The sequence below is a fragment of the Colletotrichum truncatum genome, assembly GCF_014235925.2.
Source record: "Colletotrichum truncatum strain CMES1059 chromosome Unknown Contig_0001, whole genome shotgun sequence".
NCBI classification, from domain to species: Eukaryota; Fungi; Ascomycota; class Sordariomycetes; order Glomerellales; family Glomerellaceae; genus Colletotrichum; species Colletotrichum truncatum.
Genome location: NW_027222398.1, coordinates 3567564 through 3588855, shown reverse-complemented (window position 1 = coordinate 3588855; position 21292 = coordinate 3567564). Strand labels below are relative to the sequence as shown.

At 50.0% G+C, this 21292-nt stretch overlaps 5 protein-coding genes across 5 annotated transcripts; 2 read left to right on the top strand and 3 right to left on the bottom strand.

Moving 5' to 3' along the window:
* Positions 1 to 1174: 1174 nt before the first annotated feature.
* On the bottom strand, positions 1175 to 2527 carry CTRU02_200965 (epoxide hydrolase; the record flags this gene model as incomplete). Its single annotated transcript, XM_036718980.1, has 4 exons — positions 1175 to 1272; positions 1320 to 1680; positions 1752 to 2347; positions 2398 to 2527. The coding sequence occupies 4 exons, from the start codon at positions 2525 to 2527 to the stop codon at positions 1175 to 1177; spliced, it is 1185 nt and encodes a 394-aa protein (XP_036589980.1).
* A 1685-nt stretch (positions 2528 to 4212) lies between these two features.
* Positions 4213 to 6124, top strand: CTRU02_200964 (hexose carrier protein; the record flags this gene model as incomplete). Its single annotated transcript, XM_036718979.1, has 9 exons — positions 4213 to 4302; positions 4356 to 4497; positions 4556 to 4683; positions 4758 to 4851; positions 4908 to 5128; positions 5180 to 5565; positions 5628 to 5774; positions 5828 to 5900; positions 5957 to 6124. 9 exons carry the CDS (start codon positions 4213 to 4215, stop codon positions 6122 to 6124), a joined length of 1449 nt encoding a protein of 482 aa, XP_036589979.1.
* A 686-nt stretch (positions 6125 to 6810) lies between these two features.
* CTRU02_200963 (male sterility protein) lies at positions 6811 to 8980 on the bottom strand (the record flags this gene model as incomplete). The annotated part of the gene is made up of 2 exons (XM_036718978.1): positions 6811 to 8543; positions 8623 to 8980. The coding sequence occupies 2 exons, from the start codon at positions 8978 to 8980 to the stop codon at positions 6811 to 6813; spliced, it is 2091 nt and encodes a 696-aa protein (XP_036589978.1).
* A 2318-nt stretch (positions 8981 to 11298) lies between these two features.
* Positions 11299 to 12051, top strand: CTRU02_200962 (uncharacterized protein; the record flags this gene model as incomplete). The annotated part of the gene is made up of 1 exon (XM_036718977.1): positions 11299 to 12051. One exon carries the CDS (start codon positions 11299 to 11301, stop codon positions 12049 to 12051), a length of 753 nt encoding a protein of 250 aa, XP_036589977.1.
* Positions 12052 to 13571: 1520 nt separating this feature from the next.
* Positions 13572 to 16812, bottom strand: CTRU02_200961 (cell division control protein; the record flags this gene model as incomplete). Its single annotated transcript, XM_036718976.1, has 3 exons — positions 13572 to 13679; positions 13740 to 16376; positions 16456 to 16812. 3 exons carry the CDS (start codon positions 16810 to 16812, stop codon positions 13572 to 13574), a joined length of 3102 nt encoding a protein of 1033 aa, XP_036589976.1.
* Positions 16813 to 21292: the final 4480 nt, after the last annotated feature.

Sequence of the window (21292 nt, the reverse complement as noted above, 5' to 3'; positions counted from 1 at the left end):
CGTTTTTACTCAAAGAGAAAAATAACAAAGTGGTGCCAGAATGTTCGATTACCATGTAGGCAAATACATCTCTTAAGTCGTTGTTTTGGTCTAATGGACCTAGTTAGCGTTATCCTGCCCTTGGTAAAATTTGGGTCTGGTAGCGTTCAGCAGGACGGCCGCACAAGATCGCGTTTTTTGTCTTTGAGATGCATGCTGTACTTTCCCCACTTTCCTACCTGTCTTTACAAAAGATCAGTTGAAACCAGGTACGAGTACGGAGTAGTCCTTGTCAATACAGGTGGATCTGATAGGACCAGCCAATGCGTCGGGATTCGACACTAGCAGCATTTTTCGGGTTTCGTGACAAAATTTACCCTGTCCTAGCAGATTTGACTAAGCCCTATGAATGTGTCTTCAGAGAATCCTCCGGCGGGTGTCCTTGGCATCGAGCCTAGCAAGGAGCAGATTTTCAACATTGAAAATGTTGCGGTTCATTGGGTAAGGTTCGGTTGATTACCAATGCAGAATCCTACAACTAACCTTGCTTCTGAATGTGCCTTTCACAGCAGCGGCTTTGATGCGATGGGGTGAAAAGGATACTTGGAGTCTAGATGAGGATGAGGGGAGGCGCAGCCAGCAGGCATCTGGAGGCTAATTCAGCATGCCTTGAAGTGCACAGAACTACTGCACTAACGACGTTTATGAAGAGTCACTAGGCTCTCTCACCTTATGTGGTTCAGGTAATGATTAAAAAGAAGCGTATAGAACCCCTACACGTGTCTCCAGAGGACATCTCGTGTTTTACTTTACTGCGCCGCAAGGCAGTTTTCATTGATCATAACGTCATTCATCATTTAGAATACCCTGTCGTAGACTTCTACAGTAACTTGGATGACATTTGTGTTGGGGCCACAGAGATACCAACAAAGTGGCTAAGGGGAAATTTGATGTCTGTTCTTGCATGTGTTATCTAAAAAGAGGTTCCAGCAGAAGTGATGGTTGAAGTGATTGCGGAACTTAAACCTGTCTGCCTGGCTGCCGGCAGGCTTGCCGGCGACGGAACCTCTTCAACCCGGTGGTCCGGCTAGTGCAACAATTGAACTCCATGTCGAAATTTCTGCTGTGGAACCAATTCAAAGACAGACTAAATCAGCAACTTGTGGAAGAAAAAGAGCCTTCACAAAAGGCAGGATTAATTCCATGTCCATTGCTGTTTCGCAAGGTCCCTCACGTCTTGGCGTATACCAGCTGGGTGCTCGAGGGCGGCGAAGTGCCCGCCATTGTCACGTTCTGGATTTCAATTAGTTGCTGATTACACACTGGGAACTAATATTTACCTCTGTAGAACACAAGATTTCCAGTCCGCTCAACGGCTCTCTTGGATGACGGTTCCGTATCCCAAAAGAAAGAAGTGTAGCCAAATGGAACGGTGATTCGGTTTTCAGGTTGCATGGCAAAGTCTGCAAACTTGTGGTGACGCACGTTTTCGTAATAGGTCAGCATAGAGGGCATGATGCAGCCCGTTAGATAGTACAAGGTTGCTGTCGTCAGAATCGCCTTGGTCCAGAACGGATCCTTCTGCTTGTGGGGGTCTGCCGCCTCGTTGTACTTCTCGCCGACCCACATCAATATGCCCATTGGGTTGTCGTGTAAAGCGATACCAATGGTGTGTGGCTTCACATCCGAGGACTTCATCAGCTTCATGTACTCACGCACTAACGAAAGCCGACAAAACGACCGTGGGGGAAGGAGCACTGTATGGGACTTACGCGAGTGCGCATGCAAACTGCATATCCAATATGGTTCTCAACCCAGTCATCAACGCGGGCTTGTACTGCCTTTTCTCTTTCGGTGTACTCGACGTTTGGGGGCAACGGGCTCGGGGCGAAGTTGCAATGAAGCAGTTTGCACGAATCAGTGTATTTGGAGCCTAGCTCGCGCCCGACAAAGTGGCCCCAATCACCACACTGGACCATGTACTTATCGTACCCGAGTCCTTTCATCAGGGTGTCAAAGACTCGGGCATTATCTTGCAGCGTCCAGCCCGCTCTTGGAGGCCATGAGCTCCAACAGAACCCGGGCATGCTAGGTACCACAACATCGAAAGCCGGAGCCTCAGGGTCTTCTGGGTGTGACAGCGGCCGCCATACTTGGCTGAACTCCCAGAAAGATCCGGGCCATCCGTGGACGAGCAACAGAGGTATAGCATCTTTTCTCTCAGCACGAGCGTGAAGGAAGTGGATCTGAAGGTCTTCGATGTCGGCCGTGTAGTGTGGGAACTCGTTTATTTCTCGCTGAACTTCGTACCAGTCGTATTCATTTGTCCATTGCTCGTATAGATGGCTAGCCCATTCGTATGTAGGGCCTATTAAGATGTGAGCAAGAAGACCATAAGCATGAAAAGATTCCACGTACCGTATTTATCTCCAGCGTTGGGCACGATGCTCCGTCCTGGAAGTCTGGTGTCGCTTAGCTTGGCTTTCAGACGGTCGATCTCGTGCTTTGGTATGTCAACCTTGAAGGGCTTGATGTCAAGTTTCGTCATGTTGGATGGTGTATAGCGAGTATCAGCAGACGCTTAGCAGCTGATGTGAGGAACTGAAGTGACGGCGTTCAATGACTCTCGTCTGAAGCAGTGCCAAATGAAAATCATGTAGGGTTTTCAGTGATTCATGTCAGGCCATAACGGGGCAACTTAAGACTCATAAAATAGTCCACCAAGGGCTTCAGGTATGCGTTTACAATTACCCAATTTGGCAAGTTCTATTCGGGATGTACAGAACGAACACGCACAGGCACAAAATAGTTCCACCTGACCGAAACCTGTACCCTAGTCATCAACCCGGTTTTCAGAGACTTGTGGGGTGGCAGCGGTTGCTGCTCACTGCGAAAGTTGTAGATTGACGACCAGATAGTTGTACAGGCTTCTAGATACTGAGATTCGCAACATTCAGCTTCCAATTCCTTGGGAAACACCTCAGCTGGTCTAATTCAATATGATGTAGGCTCCTCCAGAAAGTTCTGAAAGGAATCCTAACCGAGTATTCCCAACAGAAAAAGACCTAGACCAACGCGACTAGTATTTTGTAGAAGTAACACATAATAGTGACGAAATCAGGAATATGCAACAAGGTCTTCTTATTTTGTTTTTTCCCCGCCTTTCCAAGTTGCTAAGAAAGAAAGAAGAAGGTCAGTGAGATAGCTGCATGTCGTAACTAGCCGTCACTACAGCCGCTCTTGGAAGGTCTAACCACTTGAGTGTGCCCATGACCATGCCTATGATCATTGGGGAAACAGGGAAGTGATCATTCAACAGGACGCGGTCCAAAATTTCCACGATTTTCCGAAGTATTTTGCGTGTGATATCAAGGCCCAGAAAACTGGGGGCGTGTGCTCGTCTACAAGATTGCGCTGCCTTCGCCATTCTCTGTCTGTCACTATGTCAAAGCAACCACTAGCTAGAACACCAAGGGAACACCAATGGGGGGCATACAATCCTGTTTTTCTTTCCCTGGGTATTCTACCATTATCATACGCTAAATTGCGCTAAAATGTATGGATAAACCTTGAGGTACAATGGCCAGAGGCGCGAGAGCTAGTGAGGCGTACATCATCGGGAAATCGGAAAATTCATTGCTGAGGACACGCTGGGCGTACGTGTCGCCCAACTTTCCCAAATAATCACTTTTACGCGCTCAATTCAAGAGGGAAAGCACTACCTAAAACGTATTGGTGCTTAGAATCGAAAGATTCGGATGTATATTGGCCTACTTCCACGAAGAAGGAATTGGAGGCGCGGTTCATACCGAAAGATTCCAATGAAACAGATGCTCCACCAATTTGGCCACAACCTCCATGAGTCTCCCCAGATTTTCTCCGCACTTTCTCATACACTATGGTATTATACTCTTATATCCATGTTGTTACTGGTAAAGGCGCATGACGGTAGAGGAGGACACTGTTGCCAGGAACCCTGTACAATCTCTGACTTTCAGTCTGAGTATATATTCATCTGCACGCTGAAACTTCATCTGTTCAGTAATTCTCGACTCATTCATTTTACAATCCATATCAATTGTCCCCGAAGAATCATGAAAGAACTTACCGGTAGACCACTGCGAGCCGCCGTGCTTTTAACAGCAGGATTTGCGTTCCTATTGTTTGGATAGTAAGATCACTCCCCCTTCATCTATCATTCCTCAGCTGACTGCTATAAGTGATCAAGGTGTAATGGGTGGCTTGGTTGGCCTTGATTCGTTCAAGAAAAGGTTCGGTTATCCATCCGCCGGCCTGCTTGGGTTTATGGTTGCCTCCTATGACGTTGGTAACGCCACGAATAAAAGCCTTCGGAATATATGACTAACTGTCTGTAGATTGGATGCCTACTCGGTGCGGCTGCAGCGTTCATGTGGGGTGACATTACCGGTCGACGACGGGCCATAATATACTCGTGCATTGTTGTCATGATTGGGGCTGCCCTTCAGACTTCGGCTTTTTCTCGAAGCCAATATATTGGTACGACGGTATTCGAATACCCTCAATTTCATGCCATAGGTACTAAAGGGAGCTGCAGTTGGCCGTATTGTTGCAGGTGTTGGTGTCGGTTGCATTTCTGTTACCGTTCCGATTTATATCTCCGAGTGCGTTGAAGCCACGAAAAGGGGCATTCTGCTTGTTGTTGAGATCACGATTGTCATTACGGTAAGATTCATGAAAGTCATGGCTACTCTCAAAGACTTAAAACTTGGGAACTTTCTAGGCTAAAGTTTCATCAGGGTATCTCTCTATCAAACTTTACAAATCTTGGATTCGTTTTTAGCAGGCCAGAGTTGAATGGAACAGAAGCGCAGTGGCGAATCCCTCTTGGCTGTCGGTGGACCACCCTGTTAAGTTTGAAAATTATTTATGCTGACGTCGGAGAGCAGTACAAATGGTGTTCCCCCCTTTCGTCTTTATTCTCATGCCATTGACCGTTGAAAGTCCTCGGTGGCTTGCTGCGGTCGGCAGACGAGATGAAGTTGCTCCAGTGCTAGCCCGACTACATGGTGGAGGAGCCACTGCTACTTCTCCCTTCATTCAAGAGGCGGCGAACAATATCATTCGAAAGGCTTCCTATGAAGCGGAAGTCGAATCCTCGTGGAAAGAGGTCAAATGCCACATCCTATCTGTGCAAATTTTTTTCTGACATACAGCACAGTCATTTTCTGGGGGTGAGCTTCAGAACTTTAGGCGACTCGTCGTTGCTGGAACTACCGGCTTCCTCCACCAGGCTACAGGAATCAATGTTGTAATTTACTACGCACCTGTCATTTTCTCTCAAGTAGGTCTGGACGCAGAAATGTCCTACATCATGAGTTGTGTAGGCGCCGTTTGTTTCCTTGTCGGTTCCATTCTCCCAGTCTTCTATATCGAGCGTATGGGTCGCCGGAAGACGATGATGCTTGGGTCGTGGCTCTGCGCTCTATGTATGGGAATGATCGCCTGCATGGGTGCAATTGGGCATTATACCCCTTCAAAGGCCTTCGCAACAGGTTGGGCCGGTGCTGCGTTTGTTTTGTTGTTCCAGTTTTCCTTTGGTGTAGGGTGAGCTTTGTACCCCTCTGCTGTTTATCAAGATGAATGCTTTGTTTTAACTTGCACAACAGGTGGAACTCCATGTGTTGGCTCTACAGCAGTGAAATTGGTTCTCTGAGAATGAGAAACAAATCGTCAGCTGCTAATTGTTTCTGTCATTGGTCTACCAACTTCTTGACAGTAATGGTCGCGCCTACCGGATTCGAGTCTTTAGGATGGTAAGATTGTGATCGATTATTGAACTACCCGTGATCTAATCATTTTCATGTAGGGCATTTTACTTGATTTGGATGGCTGTGACACTTGCGGGTATACCCTTTCTCTGGCTTTGCTTTCCTGAAACGGTAAGTTTGCTCCTTCATCGCTGACATGGATAAGTTAATCTAAAGAATATGCACAGGCCGGTCGAACTTTGGAGCAGATGGATGACTTCTTCAAGACCTATCCGCAGTGGAATATTCGCAAAGTTGCACACGCCCATATTCATTCAGAGAATGCTCTGGCAGATATCCTTGACACTGAATCTAGCAAGGAGCGAGTTTTTAACGTCGAACACGCTCTGGCTTAGTAACCGAGGTAGAATTCGGGTGTTAAGTAAGAGGAAGTTGCACCATTATTGTTTCCGAAGGTGCCCCCTATCACACAAGTAATTTGGAGATGGGACATACGGGATAAGTGAAGGCTAGGGACTGATGAGGAATATTTTGAGGGAGATTGGGGCAGCCAGCAGGCGCCCAGGAAATATTGTAGCGTGTCTTGAGGTGTAACCTGTCCCGATAACCTCTTTAAAGAGCCTTTGGGTTCTTCAACCGTAGGTATTTGATGCGTAAATGTATGGGGGGTCATTCAATCCTCCGTGATGGACCTACAAAGGCCATGTCTTACTTTTTTTGGTCCGCGCAGATAAGCGGTTGTCAATGTGACAGTGACATCCATAAGCTAGAGTAGCCTGCTATAGACACCCCTATATTCGCCATTTTCGCTAAAATTAGAAGATTCTTACCTACATTCTCAAACTTTTAGAAGGCGTTGCTGATGTGAAGACATCCTGTAAGTTATTGTGGCTTACAGGCTATTCTTGGGTCCGCTCCTGACTAGCTGATTTGACACTCCGCTTCATTCACTTAGCACAACGGCTCCAATCTTACGGCTTCATAGTGAAAATTTCATTGATACAACTCAGCATCTTGACACTCTAGAGTATGCATAAATGTACTATCGAAGTTTGGGCAATAGAATTGGTTTTGTTTACATCTACAGATGACTAGCACGGGCTGAAAGACCTTCAAATCTCCATTGCTTGCACCAGTGGATCATCAACTCAGGGGTAACAGGCATTGCCGATCGTAAAGACGGGCTGCAAGAGATGGCTCTTTGAACATCGTGAGTTCTAGTTTTCGATTCGTCCTCGCCACTCGACGCAACATTTCGCAAGAAGTCCACGAGCTTCAAAGCAGGGTTGCGATCGGCACCAGGCGCACCCTCTGTGGTACGACTCTTCTCCAGCCGTTCAACCCATTCTTTGAAGCTAACAAGCTCCGGCAGGCGATCTTTTCCATAGTAGTTCTGGATCACAGGGGCCAACTTATCGAACTGTGTGACCGAAGGGTTACAGCCGTGGAAATATCCCTCATGATAATCTCTTGACGCTTCCGTAAGACCACCAATGTCAAGTATCATCTTTGACATTGACTCCACCGGAAGCCATGAAGTTCGATTTTCCCACCCTGCCAGGTGCTTGGGTAGTGCTTTGAGCACAAGACTACTTGCAATGACGGAGGGAAACCATTCATGCCGGCTCCAAACACCCTTATTACCGAGAGGTCCGGCGATTTGACCAACCCTGATTATGGCGAGAGGGAAGTCTCCAGCCTTGACTGCGTCCTCGAGAACCATACTGGACACCAACTTGCTCTGTCCATATCCTGGTGCCGCCATGCTAAAATCACGCAAGGATATCTCGGGCACAGGGCCTCGGCTTCGATCCCACTTGGCGGTTACGCCAATCGTAGACACGAACACCATAGCAACACGTTTATCCGCAGCAGCAGCAAAATCTGCAAGATTTCGCACCCCCTTAACATGTGGTTCGAAAGCCTCGAGGGGCATATTGAAATTCACTGCCCATGCATTGTGGACGATTCGATCAGTCTCCTTGAGCAATCGGGCCAGAATGTCCTCGGAAAGGCCCATGTTGTGCTGCGCAAGATTTGTACGGAAGAACTCGACTTTGCCGCTCTCAGTTGGATGAGATAAACCGCGTTTCTCCATCGCCTTCGCCTGCTTCTCGACGCCGCCGTCGTTCGACCTGTTGAAGCAAATGATGCTCTTGATGTAAGGATTTCGCACCATTTCGTCCAGTAGGTAGCATCCCATATTGCCGGTTGACCCAGTAAGGATGACCGTTTGCTGTTCCTTGGCTGGTTCGACACGGCCGGGCTTGGCTACAACTAGGTTTTCTGTCATTTTCTTATACAGATAATCCATTGTCTTGTAGTCCTGGCTGCTGATGCCTGCGTCGTCATCATCTTTGTTGTTGGCAGCAGCTTGGAGAATGTGACCGGCAAGCCTGTACGAGCTCGGGTGGCTATACAAGTCGCGAGCCCTGATAGAAATTCCACTGTAATGCTTGTTCGTGGCGCGGACACAAGATGTAATAAAACGAGCGGCCGCTATTATTTGCAGAGGACCCATTCCAGAGGCGAGGAAGTCAGCGTCAGAATTCAAGTAAGGCACATTGAAATTTCCGCGGAGGATCTTCGCGATTGATCTGCTCAGTGCGGTTTGGGAGCTGACGTCGATACGTGGCACCCTATGGAGCGGAGTTTCTTTCGTGTTCACGTAGAGGTCTTCAATCTCATCGGTGTAAAGAGTGATAGTAGCGGGTTTATTCAGTACTCCATTCTCCGCCCTGACAAACGGCTTGTCTTGCGTGGACACCGTAATCAAATGGGTTGCAATTCGGCCGTATGTCGCTATCGTACAGTCAATGTCAGCGCACGCTCCAACGCACATATATAATTGCCAACAGTCATCAGAGAGAGAGTCTCTTTCGTATTTGCTTACTGGTAGCCTCGTTCGCCTTGGCAACTTGTGGCATAATGCGGTCAATCAGACTGACCATTTCCTTTCTAGTCTGGACCGCCGTGAATGGCTCGATGATCAAAACGGGTTTGAAGTTCGGAGTGTTCACGATCAGGGCAGTTTTCACCTCCGGGTTGCCGACGATGATTTTCTCCATCTCCGAGGAGTTGAACCTCTCTTCATTTGACCTGATAACAACGTTATGTGACTGGCCGTGGCAGTTGCAATGTAGCGAATGCTTTGGGAACGGCTCTTGGATATCACCAATACCGACTTCCTTTTTGTTGGGAAATGTACAAGGACTGGCCTGGGTAGAAACTTGACTCCACTTCCCAGTCATGACTGCGTTAGAGGATAGAAAGTCTGATGCAAAGAGATTTATAGAGATTAGGACTTGCTTTTTCGTTGTTAGGTGAAGTGAGAGAACAAAAAGTACACTCATAAATTACTGTCAGCTCGGCTGTGGCACCTCAAGTTGGGTCACAATATGACGCATCCTGGCATTTCCAACCAAGGATCTCAGCACCCGTTGCGGCAACGGCGGAAAGGCTAAACTAACGGGGTACAATAATCAGGGTCACCGCTTTCCATGTAAGGTGCTTTTGTGGTGCATCTGTTCAGAGGGTTCACTGCCAACAACCTTGGCCGAGGTTGAGACATCTGGACTCCCTTTCGGTCGCTCACGGCCGCTCGTAGGTTGCCCATGCTTGATCCGGTTCCGATGCCAGCGACTATACTCCACTTAATAGTATTTGGTGGCCTCCCACTTAGAATGCAAGCTTGAAAGCCGTCTAGAACAGCACGGCGATACTAGCCTTCCTAACAGGCCTACAGGCACTTACGTAGCAACCAGCTGGGGCATACCAGACTGCTCACGTCGCAATATTTGCAATAATGCGGATTGCCGGACACTCCAGTCATCCATGATAATACACGACATACTCCGCCTCTCAAAGGGGCTGATGTTCTTCGCCTCCTCAAATTGCTGATCGATTGGTCCTCAAAATGAGATGCTACGTCTCGCTCATTTTCTAGTCTGGCTATGTTGTAACACACTAGTGCTTTGGAACCGCACAAAGCAGGAAAATTGTTTCCATCTTCACAAAACAAACGTCCTTTGTGGTGCCACCGACCGTCGCACTTGAGCATGCCGTTGAATACCTCGCCACAAGATGGGTGACTCGCGGACTGTACGGACACGGATCCCCATCGCTTCTTCAGGCAGCAAGACTCAAGGCCCCTGGTTAACCAAAATTATCAGGCATTACAGAGCGTCGATCGGTAGGTAGCTACGATCAGACTGTTTCTTGAATAAATCGTAAAAGATCACCCTCTTGGGTCAAAACAGTAAAAAAGGAACGAAAGGAGTTCAATACGTGTAGAGAATGGACAAGGATTATACGTTAGGAAAACACGTTGCAGCCGCATACACACCTATTCAAGACTGTAGTCAAGGATGGCAAGCTAGTCTGCGTGTGGCTCGCTCTTCGCGATTCTGTATACACCGTGGATGCGAAATACGAGATACGAGTAATGTTCGTCGGTCTTTCAAACTACCAACCCTAATTAGAGTTTGGCTGTCAGATCTGTCCCGCATTTGTCTATTAAAGCTAGGCTACATCAAGCCGTAGAAACGGAATTCATGATACGCTTAGTTTCCGAAATCCAACGGAATATCTGAAAATGATATCCTTAGTATGATTTTACGGGATCCATGATGATAACGTCCTTGGTTTGATTTCTCTTCGGGGCTGTGCAGTAAGCGTAAAATTAGAAGAGAGATAAGCCAGACGGGGTAATGCATAGGTGTAAGATTAGATTAAGCAATGGTGAAAGTTGGTGCATATTCCGGCATTTGGCCGGCCAATGTTACAATGTAGACATGCAGACAACAATAGCCACTCAAACTGCTTCTTCTACTTGGGTAAAAAGTCACAATACACAGCACGTCTCGAATTCATGTTTAGACGATAGTCATACAAGCGCATTTCGAAGAGAATCTTTGTTCTTAGTGAAGAATTTTACCCAGTTTAGTGAAGAATGACGCAAAAACTTGATAGAGACGAGTCAATGGCATCAACAAGCAGTCGGTGAATACAGTACGTCAAGAATCGGGCCCTTGGGTTAATCTCCTAGACGTAAATGGTACAAAGATATGATTGTACAAGCTGTGATGTTGACCGCGATGTAAATGAGCATCTATGAAAAAAGACAAGTTCAATCCAAACGTCTTTGTAGCCTGTGAGAACGTAGGTTTTGCCCCATTTTGTCTGAATTTGAATTGCCGGTGCCCTCTCACCTTGTGACAAAGTAGCTTCAGACTGTTGACCAGGAACGTATCAGGGAGTCTCAAGAGCAGAGGAGCGGCGGTCAGCGGGCGACTGACAACAGTTGAGCTTATCAGTGCTTGAACATTGCTCGCTCATCAGTATATGCAAACCTTACAGTAAGTACCTACCCACTCAAGTGTCCAATCGGCAAGTAGTCTACGGTAGATGAGGGTCTTAAGCTGCCGGCTGCCCCAGCTTCCACACCGCACCCCGTCGTTGGTTGATTTCTCTTTGGGTGTTGGAGTTTATAAATGTCTTGGGTTTTCCACCACTGCTTCTCTCTCCTACAACCCCACATCCACACATCGAAGTTTAACGACATCCTAGGATGAATTTTAAATTAAAGTGCTTCGCGGTAGCAGGCGGCGCTAGCGGCATCGGCGCGGCAACAGTCAAATTACTCTGGTCACGAGGGGCTTCGGTAGCCGTCGCGGACATCGATGCCGAAGGTCTCCGTAATCTGCGGGAAAAATTGGAACAAAGCGCTAACCACCCGCTCCAAAAAATCTTGACAGACGCAGTCGACGTCGTCAACTCGGCCGAGGTTGACGGCTGGATAGCTCGTGTCGTCAACGAATTTGGCCAACTCCATGGCGCAGCGAACGTCGCAGGCAAGGGCGACGGCTACGGACTCCTGGCGGAAAAGACAGACTCCCAGTTCGATGCGACGATGAACCTCAACCTGCGCGGCGTCTTCAACTGCATGAGAGCGGAATTGAACAACATGGACGCGGGCGCGAGCATCGTCAACGTGAGCTCGGGGGCGGGTATACGAGGGATACCAGGTAGCAGCCTTTACACTGCTGCGAAACACGGCGTCAACGGCATGACGAGGGCGGCTGCGAAGGAGTACGCTCCGAAGGGTATCAGGATCAACTCGGTATGCCCCGGAGTGACCAGGACTCCATTGCTGGATTTGTCTGGGAAGAAAGAGGCTATGCAAGATTTTGTCAAGGGCACTCCTCTAAATCGGTTGGCCGAGCCTGAAGAGGTAGCCAACGTCATTGTGTTTTTGCTGAGTGACGAAGCCAGTTTCCAGACTGGGGCTCTCGTCTCGGTTGATGGGGGATTCACAAGCTGATTTGGTGATTGAGGAATGTGGCTGTTGAGCTTCTGAGAACGGAACAAGCATGAGGTTAAAAAATAAATAAAAAATTGGCAGCTCTTGTCTTCGTAACAATCAGGAATCTGACCATAACTATTCGTACAACCACGAGTTTCGCAGTTTCGTTCTCTATGCCCCCTGGTCTTGCTTCTACTTCTTATGCCATACGATGGAAATGGCCGTGAGTTTGCGTCAGGTAATGGTAGACCTCAACCTTGACATACCATCTGCCGGTAAAAGGAAACCAAACCTTCGCAAAAGAATAGAAATACCATGGGCTTGATACTCGGCGAATGGCCGTGACGGGTTCTATCTGCTCAAGGGAGCCCACCTTCACTCAACCAACAAAAATTGGACCAGACAGCTTAACAGCACTCGTAGATTATGTGCTGCCATCATAATGCTCAGAAGGTTATAGTAGTTACTGAGGGATGGCCATGCTGAGGTGCAGGTACCTGGTAGTTAATGGCATGTCAACTTACCGCTTGTTGACGTAGGTACGAAGACTTCGAGGAAGCCTATTGTTTCGTTGTGGCTTTGTGGGATTGTGGGAATTGTCAGAAACTAGATTTGCTACTAATGATAGGCCATTTTCATCATTGGAACTAGCGACATAGTCTATGCAGAGTACTACATAACAGTCCTCGACTTCAACGACGAGCCTCGTAAGCCTGGGCTGCGTCTCACAGAGGTAGGTAGTCGTCTAAACCCTTGACGATCCCAACTGAAAAAGGGACACGATTAGCGGGTAGCCATAGCACAGGACACGGGAATCACATAAGACGAAGAGTTAAACCTCTACAGCTAACTCATCACAACATCATGTTCACTCAAGTGGCTGAAGGGTCCCAGAGGAAAGTTATCTGGGAGTAGTGTTCTACTTCACAACTCTTTTGTCTCAGCTCCTGCGTCACGTCAACAATGAGCAAGGCGTTGTGCCAACGGATTCAATAAAAGTACTTCAAACACCGTCTTCGTTATATATTCACTTATCACAATGAATCAACATAACACACAAGTCATTGCTGCACAGTCATCACATCAGTAAAATCAAGAAAAATTGTATGTGCGACGACCAGTCTCTACATACTCCCCCCGTAAGACACAAACAACCCCCCCCCCAGTCCTCTTTTTATCTTGGGTGGGAAAAGCAAACCACCACGACACAACGTGCACCGTGAACATGTTCCCATCGCCCGACTGCCTGTTCGCCCAATATTTACATTAAGCCATACAAAAGACGTGGTATATGCGCTCTGCGCGGAAAAAAACGAGTTAACGCCCACTTTTTTTTCTTTTCATATCCCATCCGAGGCCATAAAAACGCCGCGAACCTAATGATGGATGTCTCCCATCCAAATCCCTTCCTACCAATGTCATTATACCTCCAATGTGGCTTGTCCTTTCGAATAATGCTGTGGTTTCCTTTCGTCGTTATGTGATGTTTCGTGAAAAACTCCTGTTGTGCCGTTTTCATATAACTCCCTCGTTGCTCGTTACAGATCTTCTGCCAGAAGTGCTCGGACTTCTGGCTCGTTGAGAAGCTTTCGCTCGCCGAGCTCCTCAGGTGGCTTGCCGTCACGTACAGCGCCAAAGTCGAGAATCTGGAGGGCATTAGTTAGTAAAAAAATGGCTCAGATCTTTGGGTTGGGAAACATGCTTACCTCGACATATGTCAGGCTGTCTCGCTGGACAGCAGCCACGCAGCGTCGCTCGTCAAACTTGACCTGCCAGACTCCACTGAGGTCTGTCAACAGGTCCTGTACGCACTCGCCGGTGCGAATATCCCACATCTTGACAGTCTTCTCGCTGCCGGAGATGACCTTGCGCCCATCGTGCTGGAAGCATGTAATGGCGCCTGTGTGAGCAGTCAAGACATTCTTACATTTGCCGTTCTCGGGGTCCCAGATACGCAAGGTACTGTCAGCGGCGGCTGACACCAGTCGCTCGTCGCGCAAGTCAAGAAGGCCAACCAGCAGACTGTGGCCCTCGAGGGTATGCAGACACGCGCCAGTGTTGAGATCCCAAATCTTGACAAGCGAGTCCATGGAACCAGAGATGCAGCGGTTGCGTTCGTGATCTAGGACGACGCTGTACACCTTCTGAGAGTGGCCGTGAAGAACGTGAAGAGACTCGCCGGTGCTGATACGCCAGACTCTAACTGTGCTGTCATAGCTTCCGCTGACGAGGGTGTCGCCGTGGGCAGAAATGGCGCGGACCGAGTGTGTATGGCCCGAAAGCGTCCGAATGAAGTACGGACAGTCGGCGTCGTTTGCCGGAGGGCCAGTCTGGATGTATCGTCGCGAACCAACCTCTGGCAAGCGCCAAACACGAAGTTGGCTATCGCGGGATCCAGTAATGATCAGCGGCTTCTGGGGTGCCATAATGGCCTTGCCATCATGCGTCTTTCCTGTCTCGGTGGGCATCAGAATTTGCAGACAGCGCACAGTACTTGTGTGGCCGTAAAAAACCTGGGTACAAAGACCCTTCTCAATGTCCCAAACACGGACAGATCGATCGGTGGATCCGGAAACCAACATGTTGCCCTCGTACTGTAGCGCCCATACACCGCCCTCATGTCCCTCGAGCTTCTTTCGCAGTTTGCCCGTCTTTGTGTCGTAAACGTGGATAAGGGTATCATCGCTGCCGGTGATGATTTTGTCTTCATCAAACTGCAGGCAGGTAATGACATGTCTGGGGTGGGCAGCGAAAGCAACGTGTCCAGGCTTAACCTTGCCACTTGTCCAACTCTGGCGGATCATGTAATGGCGGCGGTAGAGCGACTTGAACAAGTGCAGCTTTTGCAGACTAGGCATGCCCAGCTGCGGGTTGGGCACGGCAGCCGCAGCGGCATTAGCAGCCGAAAGCGGTCCCTCAGACTTGTGCTGCTTGACTTCCATCTGCATAGCTTCGTTCCGGGCAGCCTCCTGGCCGCTAACCCTTCGCTTCGAGCGATCAGCGCCGGGGATGTTCATGCCCCGCTTGCGCTTGGAGCTACGGAGCTTGACTGTAGGATCCGGCTTGACAACAGCCTTTGTCAGCTCGCTGTCTGCCGAGTTCAACCGACTCGTGCGACTAAGGTCGACTTCGGCACCCATAACACCAACGGGATCCTGCCAGCCCCAGCCTTGCATGATGGCCTTGTTGAGTTCGCCAGGCGGAAGAGTGAACCCATCCCGGTCGAACAGCTCCTTCCAGCCAGTCTCGTTCGTGTCGACGATGTTACGCCAGTGCTTGGAAACCTGAGCGGCACGGCAGAGATCGCGATGGTCGAGGAAGGATAGCACGTGGAAGCTCAACTCGAGAGGGAGCTGTTTGAAGAAGTCGCACTTCAGTGCCGGGGTGACAACGTCAGAAACGAGACGCAGCGTCTTTCTGGGGCATCGGCGAAGGAAGTTGTACATTATGAAACTCTTCATCTCGATGGGCATCGCGTCGAACTTCTCCATCATGGTGCGTGCATCAAGCATGGCGGTGTGGGCGTCAAGGTTGTCGAGCTGGGATGTGCTGTCATCGGCAACCATGGACAAATCAGAGGTGTAGCCGCCCTCCTCAGTTGTCTGCGACTCTTGCAGCCAGGAGTGATCCCGAAAGCTGACATTTCTTCTGGCCAAGGCACTGCTCTGCGTCGAGTCCTCCTCTTCATCTTCGGAATCTCTCGAATTAAGTTGTGCAGCGGCGAGGGTGGGTGAAAGTCTCGGACTAGGCAGGCTCGCATCCTGCGCAGCCACGGCATCGATCGAAGGGCGGTGGCCGACCGCTCGGATAGACTGTTGCAGGGACTCGTCGGTGTCGACAAAGGGCTCGGCATCGGCATCGGTGATGGGAGGCGTCGCTACGTTGCTACTGAACACAGTGAGTGCATCGCTGCCTATGGGGCTTGGTGCCTCGTGCTGATTCGCTTGGCTAGGGCCAGACTCGGGAGTATTGCTGGCGCGGGTGATTTGAAGAGAGCGAGGTCGGGCGACTCGTTCGGAACTGCTACTACCAACTACCTCCGATGTGTCTGGTGTTGCCAGGCACCCTGTCTGTTTGCCTCTGGAAATGTGGCGTCGTAGTCTTTGTGAGGCGTCCTCGGTAAAGGAGAGGCCTGCTGACCTCGGGGCCCTAGTAGTCCTCGACAGGGCAATAGGAGACGCGTTGTGGGAAGAGGGCGATACGTCCCGAGCGGTCGAGCGGCGCGATCTTCTTTGATGGGCATCCGAGGGAGATTTTGAGATGCGTCTCGGAGACTCTTGGGTCGACTCATCTTCCTTGAGGAGACCTGCAGGTTGCCTGTCGATTGCGAGGGGTGTTTTGCGCTACAGACACAACAAATGTCAGCATCCGCAACAGGGACAAAAGGGGGCAAATGGGGTGTAGAGTGGGAAAGAAAAATACCATTTTGGGCGCGAAGAGTTCGTCGGTCATGGCATCGGAGGAAGAACCGGTGACGCTGAAGGAGAAGTTGGCGAGCTCGGGAGGCAAAGGCTTCGAAGCGAGAGGGTACTCTTTGGAGTCGAGTTCGTGCAGTGGGCGAACCTCGCGCAGGTAGACTGGGGGGAAGGTGCGTTTGGTAGTGGTAGTTGTGGTGGTAGTGGTAGTCTCGATGCATTCAGAGACCTGGTACTGTAGACTCGTGGAGTCGGTGCCGTGAGTCGAGTTGTTCTTCTCGTCGACGGAGAAGGAGACGGTCTGGCTCGAGCGAGGCCGGCGAACCTCTACAGCGTTTGACTGAGGACCCGGCGAGGGCGTCATGATGGGCGATAGGGCTGCAGGGCGTTGGTTGGTGAAAAAGGGGGGGGAGGGGAGGTTGAAGAGGGAGAGAGATGCAGAGGCGGATGATGGCGGTCGAGAGAGTGAGAGAGGGGAGAGAGAGGGACGAAAGGTTTCGATTCAGGGCAGCCGCGGGACGAGTTTAGTTTGGAGGTGGTTTGGTGAGGGTTGGTTGGTTGGTTCCAAGTTGGGATTTCAAAGGTGGCGGGCGGGATTACGGGCCAAGGCACCACGGGGGGGACGAATACTGCGCAAGGCAAAGTACGGGTCCTGGGTACGGAAGACGGGAGGGCAGAGGTACCTTGTTGTGGAGGTGGAGAAATCGTTTTTTTCTTTTTTAATCCCCGTTCTGGCCTCCTTCCCTGAATTATGGTGGAAGAAGGCGAGGCAAGCACGAGGCACCTTTGATGGGTCCAGAGTGTCCAGAAGAAGAGAGTGCGTGCACCTGGAGCGCTGTAACCGGGCCGGGGGCGGTGGATAACGAATGGTGGTGGCCGTAGTGTGTAGTGCCTTAGGGGGAGGAGTAGTTGTTGTAGTTGTTAGTTGTTGTGCTCCGCAATAGTGGTAGTGCTATACTGTTGCTGCAAATGGGATCGCCCGTATGGTAGCGGTGGGCAGACGACATATACGCAGCAGAGAAGCAGTGCAATTATTGCTGCCACACCACTCTACTACACCGCAACATGGACGGGGCAGGTCAGTAAATCCAGCGGCTCAGTAGACAATGAGTAAGGGGTCCCTCGTTAGGGTTAAAGAGTAAGACAGGCGGCGGTCGAAGACGCGAAAGACGGCAGCGCAGCCGGGACATGTAACGGGAGGAGAGACACGACTTTTAGGGTCCAGGTTCAGTCGGGTCTCGAGTGTCAAAAATCAAAAGTGCCGGGGACGGAGGAATGTCAGGTTGAGGGAATGAAGAATGGAAGGTATTTTTGGGGTCATTTTTTTTTTTTTTGTCTGTATAGTAAAATGGGGGAATGGTGTGTCGAGGCGGTTTGGTGTCTCCTTTTCCTGTTTGGGCCGGCGTCCTCCGGTCTCGTGTGGCCTTACTATGTACCCGGCAGCGTGCAGTGCACGTCGATGCCTTGTGTGTGTGTGAGAATGAGAGCTAGAGTGCCGAGTGCAGTGAAAAAGGGTAATGGGCGGAATGGGGGTGTGACGGAGCACTGAGTGAGTGAGGGAGGCGCTGCGCATGGGACATTTGGCTTAGCAGGGACTGAATCACAATCACATTTGGTGGAGCGACATGGGGATGGGAGACACGGTGGGTAGATCAGGCTGGCAGGCAGGCAAAGCAAGCAGAGCAGTGAACTGACATACAAAAGATACAAGATACACTCACTCTCTTTCGAGAAAAAATAAAAATAAAAATAAAATAAAAAAACAAGCAAGATGGCGTCGGTGGAGGTGGAGAGGAGGCGGCTGTGGCCCAAGCTCAAAGTATATCAACAGCCAAAAAGTGCGTAGATTATACATTACATCAGTCTTTGACTGATGAAAGTCTCCACTCGCTCTAGGCGACGAAGGTGATGAGTGTCACTGGGAGCCACAGTTGGATGTATTCGATTGTGTTGCGGCTACAGTACACGTACCACTACAGACAGCAATGCGCTTGCCGCTAATAATACTACTTGGCTGCTGACAGTGAAAGTATCTGGACTTGAACCTTCGAGTCACGTTAGTTCTATTGTGCACGTCTTGTCAATCGATGCTTCCTCGCTTCTGTCTTGGGACAAAGTGTAGCCATCCAGAATACCTAGCTTAGTTAATGGAAGCATTTCGGATATACTTGGGAGCATGTGCTTCCCCCCGGTTCCTGTCGCAATCAAAAAAATCCCTGGCCTGCCGAATCTTCAGATCCGCGCCTGCGTCCTCTTGGAACCCCCCAGTCCCGGTCCTGCCATCGTTCCTTCCTTCTCTCTCCAAGAGTCCCTGTCACCTCCTGGCTTCATGGTTTTTTTTTTTTTTTTTTTTCTTTTTTGAGTGCCTGCCTGCCTGCCTGCCTGCTGTCCCCAGCCAAGTGGGTCCCATCGACATAGTACCACGGGAGTGGATCCTCCACCAAAGTAACAAAGTGTGATGGAACGAACAGAGGCCTGAATGTCTGTGCTTTCTTTCCGTCCCGGTTCGTTCGTCACCACGACGTCCCTGCCCTTTTTCGCTTCCGCCTTCTTACCCTCTCCAAGCCAGCAGCGTTCTGTGTCCCCTTCCATCTCCGTGACCACAATGCCGCACCCATTGGCTAGCCTCCCTTGTGGGTCTTACACAGCGGGGCTGCCGCCCCTGATAGATATGTGAGTATCTCTGCTAGTGTTTCATGCCTCTGAGATACCTACACCCAAAACAGACACCATCCCCCGTCCAGTCCTACCACGTACCGCGCACTACGTAGTAGTGGAAAGCTCCAGGCATTCTGCTCGCGTGGACTCCTGGACCTGGAACGCGGGTGGCCTGTCTGGCTTCGCTTTTTTCTCCTCTACTTGTGAGCTTACACCCATTGCCTTTACTTGTCGTCAGTATGTCTCTGCCCGCCGTGGCTTTTCTGGACTGGCCTGTCCACAGACCGACCCGGTGACGCTGATCCGCCAGGCTTTGTCTCGCTCCATGTCCACGGATCCAGCGAGCCTGGAATTTTCCATATCATCATTTGCGTACTATTACCAGTCTGTGTAGGTGCTGCTCCATACACTACTCCTGTACACCGCCGGCCCCCTTCTCTCCTTTTTTTTTTTTTTTCTAATTCTTAGTAGGGACAGCCCAGTCAGCTCAGACACGCATCACGAACCCATCAACAGCTCCATTCCAAAGGCCTCCAGGGGTCTCCCAATTGTCCCCCTTGTTCGTCGTCACTCTTCGCCGAGGCCAGCTAATTCACAAGAGCACAAGCATGAAGGGGGACCCATGACAAAACCAGCCCAGCCCCTCGGCCCGCTATACCCCATTTCCCATTCAGTCTTACCAGTCCATCGACTCTCGCATCGAGACCGGCTCAACCGCTTCTTCTTTTTTTGACACACACCGTAGCTGGCGTAACCATCTACCTCTCTTCTCGCCTTGGAGGAGGGGGGGAAACGGCATCGAAACCAAGAGAAGGATGGTACGTGCTGGATCGATTTGTCTCTGACCTCATGGTAAAAGCGATCGCGTCCAACGCGTTTCCCACCCATGGATTTCTGAGGGGAGAAAAAATGCATTCCCTTCATCATATAACCCCTTGACTGGAATCGTACATGACCACATACACATCTTTGATGCATCCCGTATCCGAACAAGTCCATAGACTGTTTTCCTTCCAGTCTGTGCAAAAAGAACAGGAAGGGGAAAAAAACACGTCCCATCATCTCAACTTCTGCCCAAGACATCCGTTGCGCGGGAAGAACAAGAACATGGCGGCTGACGCCACCAACGCCTTACCTCCTCTCAGCTGTAACAACCCACCTGCGGATAGACAGTAAAAGGCCCAAGACATGACGATATTTGATGCCAATACATATGCACCTACACACACATATACACACATACTGTCCCCAATGACCGCACGTGCACTCTCCAAAGGTACAAGGCGAAGGACAGACACCATTAAGCCTGAACCCGCACAGATGCGCGCGTTGCGCCGCGCAGGCGACGGCGGCGGCGGGCGGGCGGGCGCTGCAGGGTCATTGGACGGCATCACACCTTGGGGCGTCTAAATGACAAGAATAGATCATTTTCTGCACGCCAAAAGAAACCTAGGTTTTGTCAGTCTTTTCGTCGAACCATCGGCACTACTGTCTGCATTCGTCCTTCCATTGCAGACCAGACGCATAGTGAGTGCACTACAATGATGATCATTTATTTGGGTACTGATTTCTTTTTAATTGTTGCGTTCATGTCGACTCAAGACAATATTCCCAAATCCCATACCCAATGAACCAGCGACTATCAGATGAGTTGACAAGTTTCCAGTGCGTGACATTGACGGGGCCGGTCTCTGTCGCGGCACCGTGTCTTGACCGTATCAGTCCCCAGACCCGATACGCATCGCACACACTTCCCATCACATCACACACATCAAAACAGAGGAAGGGGGAAGGGGGAATGGGGAAATGCCCTCTTACAAGCGAAGTAACCCCTCGTACATCCACCTTTCATCATAAATTAGTAGCAACAAACATCTGCTCATCTTTTCCCTGTTTGCAGCAATACAAAAAAACACAAAAATAAAAGCCTACACTACCTCGGTCTTTGAGCTTCCTTCGTAAGCAGGTTTTTGTTTTTATTTCTTTCCCCTCCTTCAGCCACGCTCTCCGCCTCCTCGCTCCTTTTCCTTGGCCACTCTCGCCTGCTCCGAACCCATAACACGGTACATCTCCTGTGGGCGAAAACCAGCACAGAACGCTCAGAATGGGAAAAGTGGTGTTGTTGGTTGGAAGAACTAACTAACTGGCTAGAGGGCTGTGGAGGCTGGCTAAGACCAGTGGTGGCG